The sequence below is a fragment of the Ornithorhynchus anatinus genome, chromosome 19 (assembly GCF_004115215.2).
Source record: "Ornithorhynchus anatinus isolate Pmale09 chromosome 19, mOrnAna1.pri.v4, whole genome shotgun sequence".
NCBI classification, from domain to species: Eukaryota; Metazoa; Chordata; class Mammalia; order Monotremata; family Ornithorhynchidae; genus Ornithorhynchus; species Ornithorhynchus anatinus.
The window spans coordinates 3,519,202-3,536,097 of record NC_041746.1 but is presented as its reverse complement, the minus strand read 5'-3'; the positions used below and the strand labels follow the sequence as shown (position 1 = coordinate 3,536,097).

Sequence of the window (16,896 nt, the reverse complement as noted above, 5' to 3'; positions counted from 1 at the left end):
CCGAAAGGAACATTCGGGGGCTCATTTTTGGTCAAGCTTTCATGATGACTCAAGGCCTCGGGAGCGTAGCCCCTTCTAAATGTATTTCCTTTCTGTATCTGAAAGTACGCGGGTTCGTTTCAAAATGAATAAGGACAAATAATGTGTAATTATTGTTTTGCGCTATTTAACGACTTCACTCAGAGGAACCCGAGGAGCTTTACAAAGAATCTGACTTTCTGGAATCCCCTGAAAACAAAGATAGGGTAGCTTATTCGTCCTAGCCAAGTGGGCTCTTGTACCTTTCATCCAAGCGACTGAAACGATCTAGGTATTCCGAAGACTGAGTGGATCATTTGGTGGCGTCCATATTCCGCTCCATTAGCTTTATGGATGACACCAAGTTGGGAGCGGTAGATCGCGCCTTGGAGGATAAGTAGCGGGAGTAATCAGTCATCACCGTTTTCATGGCTTCCGAGCGGCCTCACTGCGTGCCAGGCGCTGTATAAAAATTTAATAAAAAACACGTCCCAGACCTGCCCCATGAGGAATTCACGTAGGACAAAAGAAAAAAAATAGGTGACCAGACCGATAGGCATGAGAGAGCATCTCATTACAGAAAAGCCAAAAATAAACAAATGAAGTTCGGAAGAGACAGCTGCAGGTCATTTCATTTCGAACAGAACATCCAGTAGTAGTAATTGTAGAATTTGTTAAACACGTACCATGTGCCAAACACTCTGCTAAGCACCGGGGTAGATACAAGATAATCAGGTCCCACATGGGACTCACGGTCTAAGTGGAGGAAGAACAGGTAGTGAATCCCCATTTTGCAGATGAAGGAACTGACGCCCAGAGACGTGAAGTGATTTGTCCAAGGTCACACAGCAGGTAAGTGGCGGAGCTGGAATTAGTACCTAGGTCCTGTTACTTGGTTATTCCAAATATAGGAATAAACAAATGTTTAGACTGTGACAGCAAAGGATCCAGAAATCCCAGTGGATGGCCTAGACAATTACAAGGTACAGACATTTAAAAAGCCAGCTTGAATCTGGAAGGGGGGAAAGAACAGTATCTCCAAATGATCCATCCAGAAATAGTCAAATTCAGTTCATCCATGTAATTTTGGTAATTCAGGAATATAATCATCATCAATGCTATTTATTGAGAGCCTACTGTGTGCAGAGCTCTGTACTAAGGGCTTGGTACGATACAACAGATTTGGTAGATACGTGTGTCAAAACATGGGTAAACCTCTTATATTCAGTTTGATTTCATCCAGTTTAGGGCATCGTTACTTAAGAGTAAGAGTAAAATTTGGAGGATGGTTCAGGGAAGAGAGACCAAAATGATTTAAGGTTGGAAAGCAGTTAATTGTATTTATCGAGCCCTTGTTGTATGCAGAGAGCTCTGTACTAAGCGCTTGGGAGAGTACAGTAATACAGAGTTGGTCGACATGTTCCCTACCCACAAGGCGCTTACAGTCCAGAGGAAAGAGATACGAGAAAGGGAGTTTAGGGGGGAGAAAAATGACCTAATAATGGTTTTCAAATAGACAAAGCATCATTTTAACATGGGGGCTTGTGCTGGGTAGAAATAGAGCAAACTTTTCTACATTTATGAGAGAGAATTTAGGTTGTATGTAAAGATCCCCCAAATTAGCCTGTGCCAAACAGTAACCGTCATTAAGTAGTTTGTTAAATAAGGGCCTGAAATGAGATTGTAGGGGTGATTTAGGGACTTGTGAACTCAGTGCAGACCTAGGTCTGGCTTCGTTCTGATCTTCGGCTCTTAGCTACGGTTTCGGTCTCGGCAACAGGGAGACCAGTGGGGTGTGTCCTGCCTAGGATGCCTTTGTAACAGCAGCTTGTCATTGGGGTGCTATTTCATCGGACAACCGGTGCTTCAGTTCTAGTACTGGCACTGTGCTCGGAAGCTCGGAATAATAAGAAGAATAATAATGATTATGATATTCATTGAAAACTTACTGTGTGCTAAGCCCTGAGGCAGATACAGGATAATCAGATGGGACAGAATCGCTGCCTCACGTGGGGCTCTCTAAAGGCGAGGGAGAACAGGGAGAAGCAGCGTGGCCTAATAGAGCACGGGGTTGGGAGTCAGACGGACCTGGGTTCTAATTCTGGCTCCGCCACTGTTTGCTGCGTGACCTTGGGCAAGTCGCTTCACTTCTCTGGACCTCGGTTAACTCATCTGTAAAATGGGGATTAGAACTCTGAGCCCTGTGTGTCCAACCTGATTGGCTTGTATCTACCCCAGGGCTTAGTACAGTGCCTGGCACCTGGTAAGCGCTTAACAAATACCAGAATTAAAAAAAAAAAAGCAGGCCTGTAATCCCCATTTTACAGACAAAGAAACCGAGACAAAGAGAAGTTAAGTGACCGACCCAAGGTCACACAACAGATAAGTGTTGGAGCCGGGACTAGAACCTGGGTATCCTTATGTCCAATCCCATTCTCTGACAAATATTTGTCAAAATAGCCTTTTTCAATAATAAAAAAATATATATATTAAATGATTTTTCATGACTTGGTATTTTCTAAGTTACCCCTAGTGCCCTATAAGATTTTCTGGGAATAGCTATTTTTACAACTACAGAGTGACTGAGAGTGTTATTTAGTCGGAAATGTAACGACACTAACATTGCCTGTTATGTTTTGAAGGGATATTTTGCTTTTTTCCCCTCCCTTAACCGAACCAAAAAAAATCGGGTCAGGAATCAGAGCAAGGAATGGAATAAATAATAGGCTAACAGCAACTTGGATGCACATCATGAAATGACTCTCGCTCTGATACTTTGTTAAGTTTTCAGCAATAGCCAAGGTTAGGATCGGGAGAGGGAGGTCTGACTATGGGGGAGGCCAAAAGTCCAAGGTAAGCAATGAAACGGGCCTTTGCAAAATTTGGTATGGTTTGCTTCGTCAAGCAATCGATGTGATTTCTCGAGCACTTACTATGTGTAGAGCACTGTACTAACTCGGGAGAGTACAGTACAGTAGAGTTGTAGGCATCTCCCCGCACACGGTGACCTTACAGTTCAGAGGTGGAAGACTTGTCCCAGGTCACACAACAGGCCAATGCTGTGAGTCCTGACTCCCAGGCCGGGCTCTTTCCACTAAACCACACTGCTCCAAGAAAGAGTTGTGAGGAGCCCTGATCAGGAAAGCCCCCCCCCCCCCAAAAAAAAGGGGGGGGACAGTCAGAAGAGGAGAGAAAAAGATAGGAGGGAGGGGGAGAGTGATGGAGAGAGAGAAAAAATCAGGAGAGAAAAAAGGAGGAAGATATTTAGGGAAAGAAGAGTGGAGGGGCATGGTTGGGGGAAAAAAAGACAGAGATGAAGGAATAAAAAGATAAAGAAATGGGAATATGAGAGGGAGATCAGAGGATGCAAAGCAGCAGAGGAAATGGAGAGAGAATGGAGGAAGAGGAAAAAACAAACACCATCAGAGCCCCCAGAGAGTTAGTAAGAGAGGAGGGAGTGAGAAAGAGTGCAACAGAGGGGTACAGAAGGCTGTGGAACAGATTTGGAGGCAACATGGAAGGGGTAGACAGAAACAGATGTAGAAATGCTAAAATGCCATGAATATTTCATGGCTCTGGGAGAGTGTAACATTATCAAAACTCTTATAACTCGCGTGCCTGAATTCACTTTAGAGAAACCTGTCGGCTGCAGCTTATTCACAGGAACTGACTGCTGGCCCCTCCCCCCAGCCCCCTCTGAAGGGTTGTCCTCTGAAAGCCCCGAATGGTAGAGGTCAGTAGGATCAAAGAGCAGCCTTGGTAAGAGATAAATGAGATAGCTTTAATAACATTTTTTTTCCAACAGTTAAGTTTTATCCAAGAAGATTATATCTTAATGACTGCCTGACTTCATTTCACATTTTTAGCCCATGCCAGACCTTGAGTTATAATCAGGGGTTTTTCAGTCCAAGGCATGTCAGCTCCAGCTGCTAGTCTCTAAAGATTTATGGAGGGGTTTTATGAAATTCTCTGCGCACTTTCATCATGCTTCATTTCAGCACCCAGCGTTCTGCGCATAGTGAGCTCTCGATACATATTCTTAACTGAGTGACAGAGGTTTGGATAAAGGGATTGCTCATATGTAGCCTATTCAGAGGATTCGGTTTTCCTTCCCGCAAATACTTATCTTTCGAAACCAAAGATGATGCCACCGAAGGTGAATTTTGCTCGAGGACGGGTATAATAACTGAGAAGGCCAGTGCTTTCCTTAATGTCTCAGTTCTGTCCTGCAAACGGACGACTGTGACTGTGACTTCTAGACCGTGAGCCCGTCTGTGGGTAGGGATTGTCTGTATCTGTTGCCGAACTGTGCTTTCCAAGCGCTTAGTACAGTGCTGTGCACACAGTAAGCGCTCAATAAATACGATCGAATGAATGAATACAGAGCACGGGCTTGGAAGTCAGAGGTAGGGGGGTTCTAATCCCGGCTCCGCCACTTATTAGCCGTATGACTTTGGGCAAGTCACTTAACTTCTCTGTCCCTCAGTTACCTCATCTGTAAAATGGGGATTAAGACCGTGAGCCCTACGTGGGACAACCTGATTACCTTGTATCTACCCCAGCGCTTAGAACAGTGTTTGGCACATAGTAAGCGCTTAACTGCCATCATCATCACTAATTCTATCCCACATTACACGCATGGATATGTCATTTTCAGAGGATGGTTCTTTTCTTTTTAACTGTACCTTTTAGTCTTGTGATCCTCTTGAAACCTCTGCTCAACAGTCCCAGCAAGCAGCGTGGCCCAGTGGAAAGAGCCCCAGGCTGGAAGACAGAGGTCCTCGGTTCTAATCCTGGTTCTGCCACTTGTCTGCTGTGTGACCTTGGGCAAGGCACTTCACTTCTCTGGGCCTCGGTCACCTCCTCTGTAAAATGGGGATTAAGACCGTGAGCCCCATGTGGGACAGGAACTGTGTCGAATCCAATTATCTTGTGCCTACCCAGCATTTAGTACAGTGTCTTGCACATAGTAAGTGCTTAACAGATACCATTTGTTTAAAAAAAAACCCTCTTTCTTGAACGTATCAGGTTTTCATGCACTGCAGCATGCAACCATATATTTTGAAGTTGCTGTTGGCAGCAACACATAGTTTTTACTCCGTCCATTTCGCCTCCTTTCCTCTTCTCCCATTCTCTTGTGCGTCACCCAGACTTGCTCCCATTATTCATCCCCCCGCTCCCAGCTCCACTGCACTTATATAATTTATTTGTATTAACATCCATCTCCCCCTCTAGACTGTAAGCTCATCGCAGGCAGGGAATGTGTCCGTTAATTGTTATATCCCACTCTCCTGAGTGCTTAATACAGTGCTCTGCACTCAATAAGCGCTCAACAAATATGATTGACTGAGTGGTGGAGCCGGGATTAGGACCCAGATCTTTCTGACTCCCAGGCCCATGCTCTATCCATTTGGCCACACTGCTTCTCACTAAGCAGTCTGCGGTGGCAATTTCCAGGAAATAGTTAAGCTTCAATGAGTTGCATTTGCATTGTTTTCAAAAGCTCACTGTCCAAGTTTCACACAGTATTTTCCTGTTGCTGACTAGCCCAGGAGAACTATTGACAGTCCTTTCTAATTTACAGCTGGAGAATTTGATGCTGGATAAGGACGGTCACATAAAAATTACGGATTTTGGACTTTGCAAAGAGGGGATCACTGACGCGGCTACCATGAAGACGTTCTGTGGGACACCAGAATACCTGGCACCAGAGGTGGGCCTTAATTGTATTGGTCATTTTATACGTTCACAACGTCGGTGTTTTCTAGTAGAGCACTTCAGGTCTTCTTTCCTTCTAGAATGCTTCCCATCAGAATCTTTCAGCGCGTCGTGGCGGTATTAGTGATGCTCACTTGCGTATAAATGGAGTCGGCTTTTATGGCTCAGGGGTATGTGGGAAATGAGAGGACCCGAGCTGCATAATTTCCCGAGGCAAGCGTCCCGAGGGAATGCTGGAGGACCCGAGTGGAATCCAAAGAGACACTTTAGGGTGGATGGTATGAAACGGGTATGAAACATCTGACTTTGATTAGGAACCAGCTGAAAGAAGCCTCCAGAAATGTGTTCCACAGACCAACAGCAGAACAGGCCATCGCCCGAAGTCCTGCGGGGAAAGTGGACAAAACAGGAGAGGTCGTTTATTTAAAGTCAGTGGAATAGGAAGCCTTTAAAGAATGGCAGGTCAAGATCGAATCAGAGTTTAGGATTGTGAAGACAGCTGATGAAAAACGGTGGCTCTGTCACACTTATCGCAGGAAGGGATAGGGAATCGGTGGTGTCCCTTGATGATCAGAGAAGCAGCGTGGCTCGGTGGAAAGAGCACGGGCTTTGGAGTCAGAGGTCATGGGTTCGAATCCCGGCTCGGCCACTTGTCAGCTGTGTGACTTTGGGCAAGTCACTTCACTTCTCGGTGCCTCAGTTACCTCATCTGTAAAATGGGGATGAAGACTGTGAGCCCCATGTGGGACAACCTGATCCCCCTGTGTCTACCCCAGCGCTTAGAACAGTGCTCGGCACATAGTAAGCGCTTAACAAATACCAACATCATCATCATCATCATGGGTAAGTACCTTCAGGCAGAAAGGAAGAAGCCAAGAGACTTAGGGAATTCTTCAGTTTGGTCTTCGCCAAGGAAGATGTTAGGTCTGCCCCACACCCAAATAGTTTGACTACGAACGTCACTCATCTTCTGGTAGTTTTTGAAGGAGGAATTTGAACGAGAATGACAAGATAACAGGCTAAATGGGAAACTTCCAGAGCTATCTGAAGAAGGAAAGAAAAAATGAGAAAATGAAACCTCCTTTTGATTCCCCCTCGCCCACCCTGGGTTGGCTGACTTGAGGACAAGTCTCCTCAACCTTCCCATCATTCTGAAATCTGGGACGGTCACCAGTTTCCATCCTCTGCTTCCCCAAATCCTGACAATCAGGACCCTAAATCCCGACGCGGGATTCACGCTCTTTGGAGGAATGTTTACGCGAACGAATCGTGAGGTCGGTATCTTACTTGGGAAGTCTTAACCCGGATAATTATCATGAGGTGTCTTAAAGATATGCCATTCCATCAGACCAAATGGAAGGTCTGGAGGAATTGGAGTAGGTAATTGGCATTCAGTCCTCTGGCATCGAAGCAACGTTCATCTCCTGAAACCTGGGCAGCGTAGGTAAGGAGACTGGATGACAGCAGGGTACCTCAGCCGGGATTGTCGGGTGAGACAGAATGACAGAATGGCAAACGAGGGCAGAAGAAACGTTCGAAAAACCCAGTGAGGGAAAGCCTCTTGGGAGGTGGCATAGCTGGGCATTTGGGGGCGGACAGCAGCAGATCAGACGATCCTGGCATAGAGCAATTAGGAATGGAGAGCTGTGAAAGCAGATGCTCTGGGAAGATTGCTACACCAAGAGGTAGAAATGAGAAAGGAGCCTTTGCAAAAGCTTCAGTGTAGCAAGGGATAATCTGTATGTTCACGCTGGGTGGAAGGAATTGCAGGGCACGGATCAATCTGTTTGGCCCCGAACATACCTGCCGGTTAAATCTGACCTTTGGTGGGTTCTTCTGCAGCCTCCGTGTGAATGCCAGATTTTAGTTGGAATCAATTAAAGTGGAGAGCACCCAGATTTAACTAACTCCCACAAGTCGAGCTCTGGTTTTTTTTGTGTGGAATATGAATGGAGCAAAATATGTGGGATCTGCAGATCAGAGCAAAGGCCAGTAGGTGTGGTGGCGCTTTGTAAGTTAAAGCGTATCGACGGCCAGTCAAGAAACTGCCCTCTCCTAATGCAGCCGTTTCCGTTCTTGGAGACTGATCATTTCTGGAGGCTGTGTTCAATTTATAGGCTAGTGTGTTTAGGCATTTAATGTTAAAGTGAGCGAGAGCGCCTTTAAAAAACATAAACAAAAAAACGGAGGCTTCATAGACGTCTATTGTACCTACAGTACCATCCACTCCTAGATTCTGTTGTCTTGCAATTCCTAGTGAACGTTGAGTTCCGTTTTATAGAAAAGAGAAATAAGGTTTAAATTATCAGAGTAAATCTTAATTTCTTTGGAATGGGTCTCATTGACTGTAGTCCATTTTATGCGGTGCTAATTATTTAGGCTCTCGGCTTTGCTGTTGAGTTAGCTCTACCTGATCAACTTCCCAACTGGAAAACAGTTTGAAAATCCAATGTAGCTTGTATGCAAGACCCAACAAAATTAAAAGTGTTAAGTGCGTTTTGGCAGTCCACTTTTATTATGCCCAGTCCTCAAATGTACCAGCAGATAATCATCTGAATGTTAGTTATTTTTCACATGCTTATGTGATCACACAAAAAGTACATGCTAAAAAGAAGCAGATGGTGACAGATGGGGAAGGTTGAATAAGGTGGTTCTGGAAACCTAGAGAAATGCACTTCTGTAATAGTGTAAAAATAAAAATTATTTGATGCTCAGGTTAGAATGAACAAAAAGGATGGTTAAAAAAAATCACTTGATTATAAAGAAATGCATTTTAGCAAAATGCATCTTGGCATTTAGGAGACGTGCAAATATTCTTAATGAAAATTAAAAATGCGATGCTTCTTCACCAGCCGAGGGGACGACTTGTATTTTGATACATTTTTCCCATTTTCCAAACCACTACAATCTACCCCTGCTGTGATTTCACCTACCTTCTTCGCCTAGCCGGCTTGCTGTCCCTTTACAGTGCTGTAGGTTGGTTTGCGAGATGAAGATTCCCACCATCTTTGCCCGTCATTCTCTGAAATTTCATCGGAAAGACTGGATCAAACCCATTCCGATGGCATAAGAGAATTGAACGCTTCGTGGGAGATTCAAAGCGAATAGCAGGAATACACATCTTACTTTTATTCAGTGTTCCAGATGAGTACCCAGGGCTGTCCCGGGCCTGTGGGAGATTTTTCACACGAAAACCCGACTCTAACCACATCCCCCCGGCTCACACCGTCCCGGGCCGGGTCCGAAATCGGATCGTGAGACCCTTAGAGCAAGTCTCCGGGCCCCAGGAGACGTGTTGACGCTTGGGCTGTTTGGCAGCCACGAAACCCAAGAGGAATACAGACGTGAGTTAGGTGATGACACACACTTGGAACGGTACCCCACCCCCATTTTTTTTTAAATGCTCCCAGAGGGATTCTGCACCCCTCATCCATGATGTCCAAAACCCTTTGGGTTAAGAGTAAACGGGCCTATCCCGGCCCAGGCGGCGGTGTCTCAACAGTGGAACCAGATCTGCCTGACAAAATGTTTCCTCAAAACATTGCTTGGAAGCCTTGTGTTGTGTCATATGGGAACCTTCCAGCCAAAATGATTAATTAGCGCTTCATGAAGACAGCCGGAACAGTTTGTTGGCTGAGGCTCTCACCCCTGTCTTGGTGCGGGCCTTGTGACGGGGAGCGGTGAGAGTGAGGCTTGTCCGACTGACAGCTGTCAACTGTCAGGGAGCGAGATGAAATAAAGTGACACGCCGCTCACAGCTCAGACGAGATCCCCTCCCGCCCCCCAGACCCCCGAATCTCCGAACGGCCTCCCACCCCTCCCCGACCCCGCTGAGAATCCGACAGGATCTAATGGGGTTCGGAAGGCATCCGCCCCCAGTCGACTTGAAAGACGGGGTGGTGACGGGGGCGGTTCCTGTTGAAGGAAGGTCGGATCGTGTCTTCACCTCCATGTGCTGCTTCGTGCAGGTCCCACCGTTAAAACGTGGTAGTTCCCAAGTGCTGAGGATGTAAGAAGCCCTGGCTGTGGTAGATATGAGATCATCAGATTGAACACAGTGCCTCCATTCCCTCCACATGGGAATGCCAATCTGGCGGTGACAGAGACCAGGTACTTCCCTTTTATTTTACGGCTGAGGAAATTGAGGCACAGGATATTCGAGTGACTTGCCCTACAGCAGGTCAAGGGCGGAGCCGGGATTAGAACCGAGATCCCGTAATTCCCAGTCCCCTACCCTTTCCAGTTGGCCACACTGCTTCTCGTTCTTCCGGATACATTTTAAAGCTGAACTGTTGAGATCTATTTTAAATAAGCACGGGAACCAACTTAAGTAGCCGGTCGGGGGCCCTGCCAGATCTCAGGGTGAAATATGACTGGCTGGTGGAATTTGACTCTAAGAAAAACAGAGATGGAGCTTGACTTTAAGAAATAGAGACTTGGTTTTCAGAGTCAAGTGGGGTTAGAGAGCAGATATATTGGGCAAGACCAGCAAGTTGGTTTGTAAGCACGTAGATGTGTGGACATCCTGAATCCTGTGGAAGTTAAAAAAAATAAAAACCCCAACACTTTTTTATGGTATTTGTTAAGTATTTACTATGTTCATTCTGTCAAATTTATTGAGCACTTCCTGTGTGCGGAGCACTGTACTAACCGCTCGGGAGAGTACCATACAACAATAAACAGACACATTCCCTGCCCGCGATGAGCTTACAGTCTAGAGGACAAAATGTGTCCCCTTCCAGGTCTTGTGAGCGGGGGGTGGTACATTCTGGGATTGTCTGGGAGACGGGGCTGAGGGCGAAACCCCAAGTCCCCGGGAAATTCCTCCTGAAAATACGAGAGATTCATTTAGGGGTGAGGTGAGGTGAAGATGTTTATTAACGAATCCCATGTGCTGGGAAATGCAGGATAGTGGAGTTGGTGTTCAACTCCATGTGAAGAAAACCTCACACTGTCCAGGTCTGCTACTCTGTCCGGAAAGGCTACCAAAAAATTCAACCTCATCCGCAAAGTGGAAATCGGCCACGAACGGCAAGACCACGGCAACTGTGTTCTGAACACACCTTCTGCCTTTGAGAATAAGGTCAGGGAAGCAATCTCAATCGGTGATATCTGTTGAGCGCTTACCATGTGCAGGGCACTGTACCAAATGCTTGGGAAAATACAATACGCGTAGACAGACATGCTCTCTGCTCACAAGGTGCTAATAGACTACAGGATGTCTAATCAATCAGCGGTAGTTATTGAGTGATTTCTGTGTTCAGAGCACAGAACTTAGTACTTGGAAAAATATAATATGAATAAGTAGACCCTAACCCTCACCCTAACCCTTGGCATGTTCAACCACAACCCACCCCACGGATAAGATCTCCCCATCATTAATGAAACTTTCGGAAATGAAGCGTGGTTATATAGGTGTGTCGTCGATAATTTTCAGAGTGGGCTCTGGGAGAATTGTTTTATGAAGAGGGATCCGAAGCAAGTAAGTTTGTTGGGTAGGACTGGGGATTTCTTCCTTAAATGTATGTAGAAGTTAGAATGATGAGAGATGGTATGGGAGAAGGAGATACTGAATTTTTTCTAAAAAAATCTCAAAGCATACACTTGGGCATTTATCACTTTAACTTCTCTGTGCCTCTGTTTCCTTATCTGTAAAATTCATTCATGCAATCGTATTTATTGAATGCTTACTGCGTGCAAAGCACTGTGTACTAAGCCCTTGGAAGAGGACGATCAAAGATGTGGATTATATACCTGTGCTCCCTCCTAGTTAGAGTGTGAGCCCCATCTGGGACAGAAACTAGACTGTACTGACCCTCTAGACTGAAAGCTTGTTGTGGCAGGAGCGTGCCTTCCAACTCTGTTGTATTGTATTCTTCCGAGCGCTCAGTTGAGTGCTCTGCACACAGTAAGGGCTCAATGAATACGAGTCCGTTTAGACTGTGAGCCCGTATTGGGCAGGGATTGTCTCTGTTGCTGAACTGTACATTCCAAGCGCTTAGTACAGTGCTCTGCACATAGTAAGTGCTCAGCAAATACTATTGAATGAATGAATGAATTGAGGAATCTACCCCAGCCCTCAGTACAGTGCATGGCACATAGTAAGTGCTTAACGAACACCACAGTTACCATTAATACTATTATCAGGAAAACTGGTACATTCACTAGCACGTATTCAAAATGAATATTTTCTACCAATCCCTATGTAGTCCTTGCGTACTTTTAACTAGAGAAAAGATAATCTATGTTATGCACCCTAACTCCTCGGTGATAGGCATTCCGATCGTTTCCTTTTTTAAAAAAAAATCACAAATTTATCAGCCTTCAGAAGAAAGTTTTAGTCCGTCGGGCAGAAATCTTTTATGTCTTTAAGACACTGACATTGGGCAGGCCATCTTTGATTTAAGAAAGTGGGCTGGATTGCTACGCTGTGTAAAAGAATATTAAAGGTGTGTCAGATTGGTTGGGGTTTGATGATTACAAAGCGGTGTTCCAGGTCATTTTAATTTTTTGAAAATGCTGTGGACATCACAGTTCTTTCCACACATTTGTCCGGATGCCCATTTCTTTTGAGAATTGGTTGGCATTTTCTGTGACTCTAACAAATGTATTTTGCCTTGATTCGAAATGGCTTTTTCCATGACAGGCTTTCATTTTTCCGTTACTTGTTTCTTTGAAAAAATAAAATAAAATAAAATCAAGGCTTTTTTATGCCCTCCCTTTCCCTTCTGGCGGGAAACCAGGTATTTAAACAAAAATAAAGGGTTTTGAGCTTTGCCAGCTGGGGATGAGAACCCGGCTGGCCATCCGCGGGTCCATGAGGCCGTTAATCTGGCGTTTATGCTTTTTATGGTTTTTTGAAAAAATGGACTAACCACCGCATTTGGCTCTTTTTTTGGGTACCACTCTTTTGTTACCGTTGTGGGAATGCAGCAAAAGATTGCTTCGACTTTTTAATTTCTGTAATCGGGTAAAATCCTACACAGATTCAGATGAAGTTCCTCATGATGCACACTCCCAGTTTTCGGCCTCATGACAGGTCTTTCTATTGGAATTAAAAGTCGGTGAGATTTTCAAATACTCTATTCAGGCCCTATTTCAGGTTGTAGCCAAAGTCCACTTGCTGCCTGTCGCCATGACTTCTTATTTGGCTCTCTTTACCCACTTGGCTTGTTTGGGGCTAAGGAAAAGAAATCTTAAATAGAAATTGCATGTTAGAGATTGACAATGGGTTTTTTTCCTAATCACCCAAGCTATATTCTGAAACATAGCCCATAGTATTGCATAGGCTGAGAATCTGGGATCACACAGATACTTTTGTTATTTTTGTCAAAATTGCATCAAGTGAAGCCACACTGCTCGAGTGATTAAGGAAGGCAGTTTCAACGTGTTTCCCTTTTCCAGGAGATTTAAAGTTGATTCATGTAACTGACAAAGCTAAGCGGGCTCCGACTCTTTAAGTAACCAACCATGCAGAAAGGTAGGCTTGAAAAATGTTGGGTTGTGGTTTTGCCCATGATACCAATTTGTACAGAAACAGGAATTTTCTTCCTGCTCTGGGCCAACGTGGCCTCCCACTTTTTTTTTCAGAGAATAGAAACAGTCCCAAAGGGTCCCAAGGTTTCAGCTGGAGTCCACTCTGCCCCTCATCTCAGAGACAGGAGTTAAAGTAAAAGCAGCCAGAACACAGGAGAAAAGAAAAGACCTTCTATATGTCTCAGTGCTCAAGGCAGAAAGTAAATTCTCCCTTATCACTGGCTTGCTCTCATGCTACTTCTGCTCCCATTTTATATCTTTTGTCTGCAGTAATGGCTGTTAGGCTCGGAAGCTTCCTCAGGAGTTCACCAATCCCCAGGGGACAATGCCTGAAGAAGAATGAATGAATGAATGATGTATTGATTAAGCGCTTAATACGCGTCAAGCACTGTTCTGAGTGGTTGGGTAGGTTCAAGCTAATCAGGCTGGACACAGACCTTGTCCCATATGAGTATTAATCCCCATTTGACAGGTAACTGTGTCTATTTGTTGCTGAATTGTACTTCCCAGGTGCTTAGTACAGTGCTCTGCACGCAGTGAGCGCTCAATAAATACGATTAAATGAATGAATGAATATCGCAAGGGTCTGAGTGATATCAGTTGTTTGACTTTCCCTGTGAAATGGGAAATGCCCATTTCCCATTATCCAGTTCTCCACCCCTACACCCCTTCCTCTGGTTTTGAAATTCATCATCCCGGTTAATCACAGCATCATATCCCATTTCACTTGAGCTCACAGGAGCTGGGAAGATGTTCCAGAGTGGTAGAGAATAAGAGCCTAGAGACCTGTAAATATTGTGATCTAATCAGAACTTGCCATCTCAGAGCGGGAGCGGGAACCAGATAGAGTATGTGGAAGGGCCCTAAAGATAAAGTGAAAATACACACTCGAGTTTCTTATCCTCCAGTGCTTCTACACCTCTCACACCTTGGTGTGCTACAGGCTGTTTTTCACTTTGCCTGATGCCGGTTGGGTAGATAAAGGATCTGAATCTTTTCTATCTTCCACTGCCTTGTCTCTAGAGGGTCTGTACTTCCAGCTTCACTTCAGAAAGTCCCGAGGTACTTCACTACACATCTCTTCCGCCACAAATGTTAAATCGGTTCCCAACACTGCAAACTGTATTAGCCCGAAGACCGCTTTTAGCCCTTAGGGAGTTCTACCCACCCTCAGCGTTTGGGTAGAGGTTCGTTCATTCAGTTGTATTTATTGAACGCTTACTGTATGCAGACCTCTGAACTAAGCCCTTGGGAGAGGACAGTGTAAGAATAAATAGACGTATTCCCTGTCCTCAACAAGCCTACAGTCCAGAGGGGGAGACTGACATTAGTACGAACAAATTACATAAGTGTTGGGTGTGGGCGGGGTGTGAATAAAGGGAGCTAGTCAGGGCGGAGAAGGGGGCGCTTAATCAGGGGTATTTTCACTCATTTATTCTGATCACTCTATTTGTAAATATTTGTATGTTCTGCTTCCTTGTTAGAGTGTAAGCCCCTGGCTCTGTGTGACCTTGGGCAAGTCACTTAACTTCTCTGGGCCTCAGTAACCTCATCTGTAAAATGGGGAGCAAAACTGAGTCCCACGTGGGACAGGGATTGTGTCCAACCAGATTTGCTTGTGTCCACCCCAGCGCTTAGTACAGTGCCTGGCACACGGTAAGTGCTTAACAAGTACTGTTATTATTATTATGGAACATGTATTGGCTTCTGTTATCCTTCCCAGATGCATAGTGCAGGCATCACAGCCAGTAGGCCCTCAATAAATACCATTATTAATCCTTGAATCGCTTAACAACTTTGCTGCACATTTTCCTTCTGAACTTTCCAGGTCTTAGAAGACAACGACTACGGCCGGGCAGTGGATTGGTGGGGCCTCGGGGTTGTCATGTATGAAATGATGTGTGGGAGATTGCCATTCTACAACCAGGATCACGAGAAGCTTTTTGAACTGATTCTAATGGAGGATATTAAATTCCCCCGGACCCTCTCTTCAGATGCAAAATCTTTGCTTTCAGGACTCCTAATAAAGGACCCTAATAAACGGTAAGCCTCAAACAGCAGTGAGCTTCTGAAGCCAAACTTTGGAAGAGGTAAATTAATGGGATTTTCTTTTAGTTGTTGGCCATGCACTGCAATGGGCATTGCTGGATGCTTTCTTTAGGGTTATCAGTCGAGAAGGAATATGCATCGCTGTCTTGAACCAATCATTCATCCCACTGCGTATCTGACCTGGGAAATCTCTTGCTGCGTTCCTCATGCTTACCCCTGCAGGGAGTGGTGAGAATCAATAGCTAACAAAGATGTATTGCCATTGATATACTTACCCCGTCCTCGGAATTTCCAAATCAATTCTGAATTGCTGCATTGTTTCTCTAAGGGTTAGTTGTCTCTGTTTCAGATTCTCAAGGTTGTATTTTCTGGACGTTTCTCATAGGCTGGTAAGGTATCTCGTGCTTTTGTATCCAGTCGGCACTCAGTCAATATCCTCGCTGCTACTCCTCTTTCTTAAGACTAGAAGCAACCACTTGCCTTTCCCTAGATGTTGAAAGGCTCGTACGCTAACCCGATTTCTCAGTGGTTTTCCGTTCTGCCCCCGCTCCTCCTTTCCCCCGACCCAGTCCGTGCTTAGAACACACTTTGGTGTGTTTGTCTGGAGAGTAGTAAGACAGAAATCAGCTAAGTGAAAAGCAAGGGGCATCAATCATTCCAGTGGCCTGATCCTTTGCGTTTCTGGCCTTTGGAAGTTCGAACAGACCACCGAGTCAGTGCCTGGAGCTAGCTCCCAAAGTCCAGCGGGCCAGTCGCTCTTGTGGTGAAGAGCCGTTGCCACGGTAACTGCAGACTTAGACTCGGGCCGAACTTCAAAAGTTTCCATCGTGATCCCGGTCAGTGGCGTTTATAGAGCGCTTACTGTGGGCAGAGCACTGCACTAAGCGCTTGGGAGAGTACGATACTACAGAGTTGGTAGACACGTTCTCTACCCATAGAGCTTTACAGATGCTGTTGCAGATAGTTCCTATAGACTGTAAAATCCTGGAGGGCAGGGATCGTGTCCACCCAACTCTGATATTGTTTTTTCCCAAGCGCTTAGTACAATGCTCTGCACACAGTAAGCGCTCAGTAAACACCGTTGATGGTTTGCTTTCCAGGGAATCGCTCTTGCCAGCAGCTTGGTGTGAATGAGGGGCAATCCTTGAGGCTCTGACCATCTGAGTGATTGTTGCCCATCTGTATAATCGATCAACTGTCTGCCAAAATATTTGTCGTGTATGCTGTGTTCTCCGTCTCCCTTAAAATGGCCATTATGACTCTTCAGATTTTCAGATGCGGCCTGTGTCTGTTCATCACGCTTCATCAAGAGTTGCAGCAACCTTTTTCCTTTTCCTGGATAGTCTCTTGTTTCTTAGGTGACTAAAGAGAATAAAACAGTGAGTCCTTTCCTCCCCGTCAAAGGTTTAAACCCCTGTTCCCCTTTGACGGAGAGTGAGAGTTGCTCAGATTGAAGGCAGGAGAGAACACTTCCGTCCCTCCATCTGCTCGGGACAGGCTGTCTGTCTGTCAAACCAGTCCGAGAGGAGCCTTCTCTGCCATTCGGGGATGGTTCATTCCTTCCATTAGGGTTCA

At 45.3% G+C, this 16,896-nt stretch overlaps 1 protein-coding gene across 2 annotated transcripts in view; it reads left to right on the top strand.

The window, feature by feature from the left end:
- AKT3 (AKT serine/threonine kinase 3) overlaps positions 1-16,896 on the top strand; it is a 148,356-nt gene that overhangs the window by 121,060 nt on the left and 10,400 nt on the right. For both annotated transcript variants that reach the window (XM_029047145.1, XM_029047144.1), the window contains 2 exons: positions 5,603-5,731; positions 15,101-15,315. In XM_029047145.1, the coding sequence (XP_028902978.1) occupies positions 5,603-5,731; positions 15,101-15,315 (344 nt within the window). The remainder of the gene's footprint in view (positions 1-5,602; positions 5,732-15,100; positions 15,316-16,896) is intronic.